Raw genomic sequence first — 11719 nt, forward strand, 5'->3', positions numbered from 1 at the left:
TGACTTGACACACGCACATATGACACATGCTCATAAACCAGTAAAAACCACACACAGTCAGAAACACACATAAACATAGAAGCGCAAACATACATGCACACACTCACTTACGTACACATAGCATGAGTTGCAAGACTAGGAGTATGGAGTTGGTGATTGAGACAAATTGACAATCGTGATTTATTTCTGCAGAGTGATTTATTTGGTACATCTAGTTATGTCCGTGCTAGATGAATAACTGGTTGAAAGAGAGATGCGTGAATCAAGATGATTCTTGATTTGTCTCATACATGGTGTAATCGGGGGGGTAATTTCCCATGCAGTGATTCACCAAGTTTATACACCTTTTCTTCTACAGGTTCTCATTCTTTTTGGATGTTCAGCACATTCATAAAGGGTGAGACTCCATTTCCAGAATACCAGGCTATATTTATGCTGGATGACATCCAGTTTGCATATTACGACTCAAATGACAACAAGGTTGTACACAGAGGTGTGAATGGTCCGGAGAGAACACCTGACCTGGGATATGTTCCTCATGGATTAAACTATGAATATATGAGATCTAGAGCATCCTATCTGAGACAGCTTCTAAACCACACAAACAGTGAGTCAAAGGATCTGACTGGCAAAGTACCTTTTAGCAACATCTACTGTATAGTGTAGAAACAGTAGAAGAGAAAGACAAGACATTGAAATAAGAGTTATATTTACATAATTCATGTTAAACTCAGAAAAAAATGATAGTAATGTAGCAGTTCATATATGGATTTTTGTGTCTCAACGTCTGTGTTTCTTGTGCTTTCTGAGGTTTTCATGTTCTACAGAGAGCTATTGGATGCCAGTTACAGGGAAATGAGGACGTAGGAACTTTAATAAACAAAGAAGCATTCAACAGGGCAACTGGAGATGTCCATTATTACAATCCCCAATCTGACAGCCTTCATATTGACCAGGGGTGGCCAGATGCAGTGGATAGTATATGGGTTGGGAGTGTGCATATAGCTTATGCATATTACTATCCATTCTGCATTGAACACCTCAAGACAAACCTGAAGAAAGAGAAGAATCGTGTTCTTAAAAAGAGTAAGATTATTTGCTTATTGGTTTTGGACAAAAGCATCGGCCAAATCCCATAACCATTATTGATAGTTGTGCAAATGTTGCCTAACAGTACTCTGTAGACATATTTCGATTGTGTTTTTCTTTTAAGAATGACTTGTTCTATGCTGTATTTATGACTACATTTCACAGTGAAGCCCAGAGTCAGGCTCCTCCAGAGGACACTCCCAGACTCTGGAGGGGCCAAAGTGACCTGTCTGGCCACTGGTTTCTACCCCCATCACATCAACCTGACCCTGCTCAGAGACGGCCAGCCTGTGTCTGACCACCAGATCACTGGGGGGGAGCTGCTACCCAATGGAGATGAGACGTACCAGATGAGGAAGAGCCTGGAGGTCAGCGCAGAGGAACTACAGCATCACCACTACACCTGCACAGCTGAACACTTCAGCCTGGACAACAAGCTGGACATCAGTTTAGGTATTATTTGTTTACAAATATGGAATGTTGGATGTATGTTTTGTAGTGTAGTGTGTAGTTTAAGTATCAGGTGTACAGTATGTTGTGTTTAGTTTTGATGTCTGTCTGTCCTTATACTCCTGTACTTGGGATACTTCTGGTAGACAGAACTGACTCTCTCCCTCTCTCTCTCTCTATCTCTCCCGCTCTCTCTCTCTCTCTCTTTCTCTCTCTCTCTCTCTCTCTCTCTTTGGGCAGATCATGAGTGGGATTTAATCACCACATCCATAGTGCCCTCCGTGCTTATTGCTGCTGGGTTAGTGTGTCTTGCTGGAGTCTTTGCCTTTATCATATGGAGGAGGACCCACACAGGTGAAATAGCTCTTACTGATTTCACTTAAAGAATTAAACTGAGACATTTAGGTTATTTGTACCTTAGTACAAATACAATCATCATTAAAATAATTATTAAACATTCAATGCAGCTAAAGTGTTGATGAAGTTCAGACCTGGCTATTGAACTGGTAAACTGTGGCAAATCAATGTCATTGTACTGATTGGAAATTCCCAGAGGCTCAGTGTGTGTACAGTTGATATTTGTGTATCAACAGAACAGTACAACTGCTCATACAGTACAATGAGCCTCTAGGTATTTAACTCTGACAGATGGTGAAATATGAGCTCTGCAGGGCTGATTCCAAACACAATTTCCATTTTCATATTGAATTAATTTCCAATCAGCACAATGGCAAAATATGAGCTCTGCAGGGCTGATTCCAAACACAATTTCCATTTTCATATTGAATTCCAGTGGTGATGTACAGTACACACAGTAGGCCTAATGAATGATCATGTGACACTGCCGTTAAATAGCCATCACACAACAGTGAAATCAATATTGTGAGATGTTTTATGTTTTTATCTGCTTATAGATACACACTATATGTAGAATTCCTGCACACAAAAAAAGCTCTGGCCATATAACCAGCACAGTTTAGCCCAGTGCCAGAAAAGACAACAACACTTGTTTATGATTAACATGTAGTATTGTACATGCTATTACCTGAATGGTATTGCTGCAATCACCTGCCCTGTTTTGTACATGCTATTACCTGAATGGTATGGCTGTAATCACCTGTCCTGTTTTGTACATGCTATTACCTGAATGGTATGACTGTAATCACCTGCCCTGTTTTGTACATGCTATTACCTGAATGGTATGGCTGTAATCACCTGCCCTGTTTTGAGACAAATGGTTATGAACGGTGTTTCAGGTCGAGGCTCACAGACCTCTCTGCAAGTGAACACAGAAGCTTCAGGTGAGTGTGCCAGAAATTAAAGAGAGTTTTCTCATTCCGTACATTTTGTTCATAACTTCATAACTAGTTTCCAAGGCTGTTTGTTTTATTATTATTTGTGTCCATTATTAGGGATTGTATGACCCCCCCCCCCCCCCCCAAGCCCCCCATATATAGTTTTGTTCATGATAGCTTTGCACAGATTTGATTGTGTTGATGTTTTTTCTCATTCCATACATTTTGTTCATAACTTATGTGTATCCATATATCCATATGTATATCTGTATCTTGCGACAGTAATCCTAATTTGTGATTTTGCCTTGTGATTCAGATCCACATTTGAAATGTGAGAGGTTACAGATTTCTTGTTTTAAATGTAATAAGTAATGCAACTATTTTAATAACTTAATAAAAGTTACGTAACTTATTACATTTGATTACACTGATATACAGGGAAAAGATACAAAATCAACAGAATGAAGTTTCTATTCTACATAAAAGCTTTACATTTTTGTAACCCCTTTGTAATCTCCAACATGTTGTGTTTCAACAGAATCTGTCTGTAATTTAAATGCATATTTTTTGTCAGTAACTATAACTGTTACTGTCACTATAACATTTATTTAGTAATTTAATTGTGCAACTCTTGTAATTACTCTCCAACCTGTGATGTCATTAATGGAAATAATGAAAACAGTCTGCTGATCCAGGCCGTTATGAAGTTATTTAAATCATGTTTTCTTTGCATTTCCTTCAGAGGAATACACAAGTGTGTCAACCACGGATGCAAATTCATGAAGACTGATGAAGACCTGCAGTCAATCACTGACTCAGAGGAGGCACATTTCTGTAGGAGTTTAGGGCTGTCCCACTGTCAAATCCTAATGTGTAACAAGGCTCTCTCATAGACTATCTGAGCTTTTTAGAGTTAAGATGTCAAATGTGCATTAGGGCTCTCTTATAGACTATCTGAGCTTTTTAGAGTTATGATGCGTAATGTGTAATAGAGCTCTCTCATAGACTTTCTGAGCTATTGATGTTACACCATAGACATAGGGGGGGCAAAACACAGGGCCACAGAGAGAAGCCCTTTAGCACTGATAAAAACAAACAGTAAACAAATGTCATAAAACTACAAAGGAAATTTTTGAAATTGTCCCGTTCCTATTTCTACCATTAGCTGTCTCTTGCACTTGTTAAGAACCAATAAAAACAAAAAAGAACACTTAAAGTAAAAATATGAGTAACTAACCAAGCCCTGATCTGTCTGGTTTAGCCCACATTCTCATACATTATCATGCAGACTCAAAACAAGATCACAGAAAAGACACACACAGATAGACCATTACAACTTTGCACAGACTCAATATACGAGAGACACACACACACACGCACCTCTCCAGAGTATGTTACGACAATCCATCCTATTTTAAGCTACACATATTCAACCCCAAACTGATTTCAGAGGTATTTTAAAGGTACAGTGATAGAGAATCAGAGAAAAGAATCAGAGAAAAGAAAAGAAAAGAAAGCCCATGGGTAACAGGGGCGAGGAAAAACTCCCAAGAACTGGAGATACATATAAGAAGAAACCTCGAGCAGATCCACAACTCAAGGGCCTGACCCATCTGCCTAGAGTCAGATACAGGACAGTGAGGACTGTATACATGACAAATGACAAAAGTTAGTCAGGTGTAGAGAATAGGACATGGTGTTTAAAGCCACCTGAGGTGAATGTTACAAGAGGTGGGATGGTTACATATCCGGTATGATATTGCATTAATCTTAATTTAGTGTCAGAAAGTTCAATAGTCCAGCGTAGGAAATGGAATTGTCCAGGGGAATAGGAGTTGTCATAGGGCAAGTGGTTGGCCGGCAGTACGGGCCAGGAATCCGGGCAGAGTTGTCATAGGCAGATGGTGGGTTGCTAAGCTGTATGGGCCAGGAATCCAGGTAGGAGGACAGTAAATCCAGGTAGGGGGACATTTTGCAGGCCCATATAGATATAGAAGGTAAATAAATATACACTGGGCGTAAGGGCCTTTTACATGTTGACAAACATTGATAATAACATGTATATGCCTGTTAATGGTGAAAATAAGCGATTTATTTCAACATAGCATATTCACCCCATGGGGTTACACTGCAGAGTCATCTGATTTATTTCAACATAGCATATTCAGCCCATAGGGTTACACTGTAGAGTCTCTGACGATGGTATCCAACATGGCGTCCATGATTCAAGTTTGCCAAACTCTCCCTACATACGGCTCTGACACTACTGTACACACACATACAACTGTGTACAATCACAGAGGAAAATGAAAAGGAAAAAAAACAGATCTGTTTATCAATGCTGGCAAACTGACAATACAAACAAAGATCATAAGAGCACAGAACTCTGTACATGTTAAAACAGATGGCCAGCTTTCATTTGGCAATCTGACCAACAGATTCTGTTTCTTCTCACTGCTGATATGTGTTTCCCACGCATCTTAAAGGAAAGATCCAGAGTTAAAACAACCTGGGGTACATTTATGGATGATAATGAGTTTAAACTTTTGTTTGGGAGCAAAGTTACGTAAGGAGGAATTTTGAGCGAGACCATTGTTTGCATTAGCAATGAAATGTTTAGCTATGGAGCATAGAGCCACAGCAAAATGAATCACTATTTTTAAACCACTGACAAGCCTTACACTTTGATGGTAGCACGGGGTCCCTACAGACAAACCAAAGTATTGTAAACTTTGAACATGTACAGACAGGTTATAACAAGACCTGTTTCTGAAGAAGGCGCATTGCTTGACTTCATGTTCCAGTAGTGTCAAATTAGGGTGCGCGTTTGATCTTGCAGCGCTGCGCAGAGCTCGCTGAATCTTACAACACAAACATGCCTCACATTCAGCCTGATCTACACAATGCTGGAAGAACTCAAATGTGTTGTAACATTCTACAAAAACCTCCTCATTCATTCACTACTGAGACTGGCTCTATGAATGGGAAACAAATTGAGGGCAGCCTGCCCCGAACACAATAACCAAAACATTGTGGAGTTTCTCAGGGAGCACTGCAGGGAGGGTTGAGGTGTCTCTGTGTGGGGTTTCTCAGGGAGCATTGCAGGGAGGGTGAGGTGCCTCTGTGTGGGGTTTCTCATGGAGCACTGCAGGGAGGGTTGAGGTGTCTCTGTGTGGGGTTTCTCAGGGAGCATTGCAGGGAGGGTGAGGTGCCTCTGTGTGGGGTTTCTCATGGAGCACTGCAGGGAGGGTGAGGTGCCTCTGTGTGGGGTTTCTCAGGGAGCACTGCAGGGAGGGTGAGGTGCCTCTGTGTGGGGTTTCTCAGGGAGAAACATAAGCATAAACAAATGTGACATCATTCAGCACCCCTTACAGACACCTACACACACATTACTTAATATTTTTGCCAGTGGTTGGTGACAACACTATTTCTGATCCGTTCTACTACATGGAGTAGCTGTATAGGAAGCCACACTGGATGTCTGGGAAAACGATCAAAAGGTTTACATTAGCAAGAGACACAAATGAGAAATGAACACGTGATCCATTTATATCTAATGTGTAAATACCACACACAACTCCATTATGGGGAGTTATGCTTGTAGACAGTGCTGACCACTACAGTACATTTCCAAGTGCAGTACAAAGGACACTATGGCAACTACAGCAAGACCAGTACTGAGGACAATATGGCAACTACATCAAGACTAGTACAGAGGACACTATGGCAACTACAGCAAGACCCGTACAGAGGACACTATGGCAACTACATCAAGACCAGTACAGAGGACACTATGGCAACTACAGCAAGACCAGTACTGAGGACACTATGGCAACTCCTGTACATCAAGTCCTGGCTAGTATTCTATGACAGAAACAAAATAATATAAGTCTTAGAATGTCTTTTGAAGGAGCCTTCTAAAAAGAATGAACAATAAAAACAGCCACAACTCTATAAGGATGAACAATAAAAACACCCACAACTCTATAAGGATTAAGAATAAAAACACCCACAACTCTATAAGGTTGAACAATTAAAACACCCACAACTCTATAAGGATTAAGAATAAAAACACCCACAACTCTATAAGGTTGAACAATTAAAACACCCACAACTCTATAAGGATTAAGAATAAAAACACCCACAACTCTATAAGAATTAACAATTAAAACACCCACAACTCTATAAGAATGAACAATAAAAACAGGGTCTGAGGGAGGTCAATCGTAAGATATGTTCACTTTGGACCCATAACTATGGATCTATGAGACCAACGATGACCGTCACCATCTCCTTTGCCTCAAAACAAGTCTAACAGCAGCTGGGAAGAAGCTGTTCTTCGGTCTGGTTGTATTTGCTGCGATGCCGCGTAGCCTCTTACCTGATGTGAGGGGGGCAAACAGTCCGTGTGTGGGATGAGTGTCATCCTTCATGATGAGACAGGCTCTGTTTTTGCACCTGCTGGTGTATACAGTATGTGGGGTATATGGTGGGTAGGCTGCAGGTGTATACAGTATGTGGGGTATATGGTGGGTAGGCTGCTGGTGTATACAGTATGTGGGGTATATGGTGGGTAGGCTGCTGGTGTATACAGTATGTGGGCAGGCTGCTGGTGTATACAGTATGTGGGGTACTGTATATGGTGGGTAGGCTGCTGGTGTATACAGTATGTGGGGTACTGTATATGGTGGGTAGGCTGCAGGTGTATACAGTATGTGGGGTATATGGTGGGTAGGCTGCAGGTGTATACAGTATGTGGGGTATATGGTGGGTAGGCTGCAGGTGTATACAGTATGTGGGGTATATGGTGGGTAGGCTGCAGGTGTATACAGTATGTGGGGTATATGGTGGGTAGGCTGCAGGGGGTGGTCTGCTGAGCCCACTTAACTACCCGATGCAGAGCCCTCATGTCTGCAGCAGAGCAGCTGCCATAGCACTCTAATGCAGGAGGAGAGGATGCTCTGTACAGTATTATACCCTCTCTGTACACTTCCAAAGTTTACAATGATTCACTTTGTCTGTAGGGACCCACTCCTCACTACCACCGATATGAAACGGTATTTGGAGGCTTGTCAGTGGTTTGAAAATACTGATTTACTTTAACGCAGCTCCATGGCCGCTGCAAGATATACGCCATTTTGCTGCTAACACAAACAACAGACTACCTCAAAACTCCAATTAATGTAGTTTTGCTCCCAAACGAAAGCTCATTATCATCCATAGGCTAAATAGACCCTAGGTTAAATAGACCCTAGGTTGTGCGTGAAGCGAACTATCCCTTCAAGACTGAAAAGCAACAGCGATTTCATTTGAAATAACAATTGAATCGGTTTAAATACCAAGATATGCCAATAGCTTCAGTAGTTTGACATGCATTTCTGTATTATCACATGGACTCAAGTCTTATGTTGTTGATTTCCGTCATCCTTCCCCCTGTTCTGTGCCTGAAAGAGGAGAGGGCATCAACGTTGTCTTCTTGATGTACATTTGGGTAAATGTGAAAATAATGAGTAAATAATAAGTCACTTTTACTTAAATCTATTTGAAACATCAACCTGAACTTTCAGATAAGTGTATGATGCATAATACTGATATTAAACTATAATACAGCTTAAGCAATCCCTATCTGAAAGACTAATGCTGAGTAAACTGCAGAATAAAGATGATCTTTGTATATGCAAAAACAAAAGGTAAATCACCACTTCACTGAACCAACAAATATGCACTTATTCAGTATAGCACTCTCACTTGGAGCTGTGCTGTAGATGCTCTGTAGTGAAGTGTTGGAGCCCCGACCTGTTATGGAGATACATTACAATCAGGGAGAGATCACCTGACAGAATCTTAACTGTACAGAAGGGGGTTACATGTAAAAAAGAAATGACAGGTTTTGTATGCTTAATTACAAATGTTCCGGGTATTCATTTTTGTCTTTGTCTATATTAGTGTCAAAACCTTCTTCAATGACAACATACAAAAAGTTGACTGAGAGGGTATAAAGTTTAAATGACCTACTCTTACAGTTTAGTACCAAAGTGTCTGACCCATATAGAGCTGCATGTAACATGGAAACATGCACAACACAACAGTGACAGTAGCCATGGCAACCACATCACTGTGTGCAGTAAGAGACTACACAATAGCTCAAGCACCTGCTATATGTATTTCCTTCTGCATGATCACTGATATGTATACTCCAACCCCACAAACAAAAAACGCTAACGTGGCTAACTAGTATAAGTATAGTAAGTATATATACTCTTTTGATCCCGTGAGGGAAATTTGGTCTCTGCATTTAGTCCAAAGCGCTAACCAGTAGGCCACAGCTGCCCCAACTAATTATCAGTGTATACTCCAACCCAAACAAACACTAACGTAGCTAACTAATTATCACTGATATGTAGGCCTATACTCCAACCCAAAAAAAGCTAATGTGGCTAACTAATCATCGCTGTATACTCCAACCCAAACAAACACTAACGTAATCATCACTGATATACTCCAACCCAACAGACGTTTGTGGCAAACTAATCACTGATATGTACAGTATACTCAAACCCAAATTTTTTTTAACGTGGCCAGCTTATCATAGCGACCTTGAGTTTGAGAAAGGGGCTATATAAATATAGCATTATTATTGTTATTATAACAGAGCTTTTACCTGAGTGCCGTCTCCTCCACACGACAATGGCACAGGTGGCTCCAAACAGGCCAACCAGCACTGCCACAGATGACACTATAGGTGTTGTTGCTGAGGTCCACTCACGCTCTGCCATGAATGGTAACCGAGAGAGGAAAGTTACATTAGGAGGAGCACTTTCATGGGTTAACTCACCATGAATCATACAAGTAATATTCAGATTGTCCTACCAAAATCAATGTCCAGTCTGTTGTCCAGGCTGAGGTGTTCAGCTGTGCAGGTGTAGTGGTGATGCTGTAGTTCCTCTGCACTGACCTCCAGGCTCTTCCTCATCTGGTACGTCTCATCTCCATTGGGTAGCAGCTCCCCCCCAGTGATCTGGTGGTCAGACACAGGCTGGCCGTCTCTGAGCAGGGTCAGGTTGATGTGACGGGGGTAGAAACCAATGGCCAGACAGGTCACTTTGGCCCCTCCAGAGTCTGAGAGTGTCTTCTGGTGGAGCCTGACTCTGGGCTTCACTGTAAACCAGAACAAAGTAATCAGCTGAAATCCGCTAATATCTAAACATTGGTCACTTGAACCAGATGTTATATACTGCATCACTGTGAGAAGTATTAGTAACGCACACCAACTGATCTTTAGGGAGGTGTTAGCCACTGGCAATAAGTTCAAGAGGCTCTAGTGACTGCCCAATGGGGGAGCCTTGTAGCCAGGTGCACTAATTGGGATTAGGATATATGGGGTTGTTTGTCGTTTGTGTCTTGAAAATCTGATGAAGGCCTTATAGTCTGAAACGTAGTTTAGTAAAGACTTGCCATATGGAGCCAGAGTGCGCGGCACTTTTTATGCTGCAACACTACCATGGCAACATGTTGGTCTTACAGTCAGAAACAAATGGTGTGATTAAAAGTTATGATAACTTTAAAGGTACAGTCTCTGATACTGGCTAAAGATCCATCATATTTCAGCTCAACAACCAATCCAGCCCAAGAGATGAAGGGGGGGGGGGGACAGTATCAGATGGTAATGGATTATAGAAATGATAGAAATTACCTCTCCTCAACACAAGATTTCTGGTCTTCTTCAGGAAGCTCTTCAGTGTCTTAATGCAGACTGGAAGGTAAACATTTTTGTACAAACTTTTTACAATCTGTTGTTTTGTTGTAGTCCACTTATTGGCCCAGTTTGATTCAACAGTGTAGGAATCTTCGTTCAAAAAATGCAGCCCCTCTCCACCTACTCCATTGAATGCATCTGATGATGTCATTTGATCTGGCCTGCCATTGTCCCATAACTCACAGCCAGCAAGTCTCTGCTGGACATTCAGTCCTAAAGGTGAGAAGGATACTTTTAGAATATGATGTCCAATCAGTGAGATGTTCAAGCAACAGTTTACTCAAACCATCAGTCATGAAGGGATGTGCGTGCTTTTAACAACATGTACGCGTCCGCACCATGGCCGCCATGCATATCCTGCGTGCGTCGGCTGTGCACGTCTTCATAGAGTACACGACACGTCTGCCTGATGTTATATTTACATGAACGCACGGTACAATAGTGTAGGCCTAGTGTGAGACTGTGATATTCACATGAATGTACAGTAAGGTACAATAGTGTAGGCCTAGTGTGAGACTGTGATATTCACATGAATGTACAGTAAGGTACAATGGTGTAGGCCCAGCGTGAGACTGCCAGATGTGATATGCACATGAACGTACAGCAAGGTACAATAGTGTAGGCCCAGTGTGTGTAGGCCCAGTGTGAGTAGGCCCAGTGTGTGTAGGCCCAGTGTGTGTAGTGTGAGTAGGCCCAGTGTGTGTACAGTAGGCCCAGTGTGAGTAGGCCCAGTGTGTGTAGGCCCAGTGTGTGTAGTGTGAGTAGGCCCAGTGTGTGTATGTGTAGGCCCAGTGTGAGTAGTGTGTGTAGGCCCAGTGTGAGTAGGCCCAGTGTGTGTAGGCCCAGTGTGTGTAGTGTGAGTAGGCCCAGTGTGTGTACAGTAGGCCCAGTGTGAGTAGGCCCAGTGTGTGTAGTGTGAGTAGGCCCAGTGTGTGTAGTGTGAGTAGGCCCAGTGTGTGTAGGCCCAGTGTGAGTAGGCCCAGTGTGTGTAGTGTGTGTAGGCCCAGTATGTGTATGTGTAGGCCCAGTGTGTGTAGGCAGGGTGCGATTTGTAGGGGGGGATGGTGAGGATTTCCCACCCTCTGGTTTTCCTATCCCTACCTCTGCTAAATTATTTTTATCGTCGGGG

At 42.0% G+C, this 11719-nt stretch overlaps 1 protein-coding gene across 1 annotated transcript; it reads right to left on the reverse strand.

Moving 5' to 3' along the window:
- Nucleotides 1-8529: 8529 nt before the first annotated feature.
- On the reverse strand, nucleotides 8530-10783 carry LOC143106428 (popy Class I histocompatibility antigen, A-1 alpha chain-like). Its single transcript, XM_076270700.1, has 4 exons — nucleotides 10528-10783; nucleotides 9705-9992; nucleotides 9496-9603; nucleotides 8530-8630 (listed from the first exon to the last, which is right to left on the reverse strand). The coding sequence occupies exons 1-4, from the start codon at nucleotides 10739-10741 to the stop codon at nucleotides 8530-8532; spliced, it is 711 nt and encodes a 236-aa protein (XP_076126815.1). The 5' UTR covers nucleotides 10742-10783.
- Between the last annotated feature and the right edge of the window lie 936 nt (nucleotides 10784-11719).

Source organism: Alosa pseudoharengus, unplaced genomic scaffold (genome assembly GCF_046254945.1).
Source record: "Alosa pseudoharengus isolate Yale_2024_CS ecotype anadromous, Long Island Sound unplaced genomic scaffold, YU_APseudo_1.1 YU_APseudo_1.1_scf_6, whole genome shotgun sequence".
Classification (NCBI taxonomy): Eukaryota; Metazoa; Chordata; class Actinopteri; order Clupeiformes; family Clupeidae; genus Alosa; species Alosa pseudoharengus.

Excerpts from the sequence above, each read along its gene's own strand:
- LOC143106428 (XM_076270700.1), bottom strand. The coding sequence starts at position 10,741 with ATGACATCATCAGATGCATTCAATGGAGTAGGTGGAGAGGGGCTGCAT. Across the intron at positions 9,993-10,527 it reads AAATCTTGTGTTGAGGAGAG|TGAAGCCCAGAGTCAGGCTC; the intron begins GTAATTTCTATC and ends TCTGGTTTACAG. Across the intron at positions 9,604-9,704 it reads CAGACTGGACATTGATTTTG|AGCGTGAGTGGACCTCAGCA; the intron begins GTAGGACAATCT and ends CATTCATGGCAG.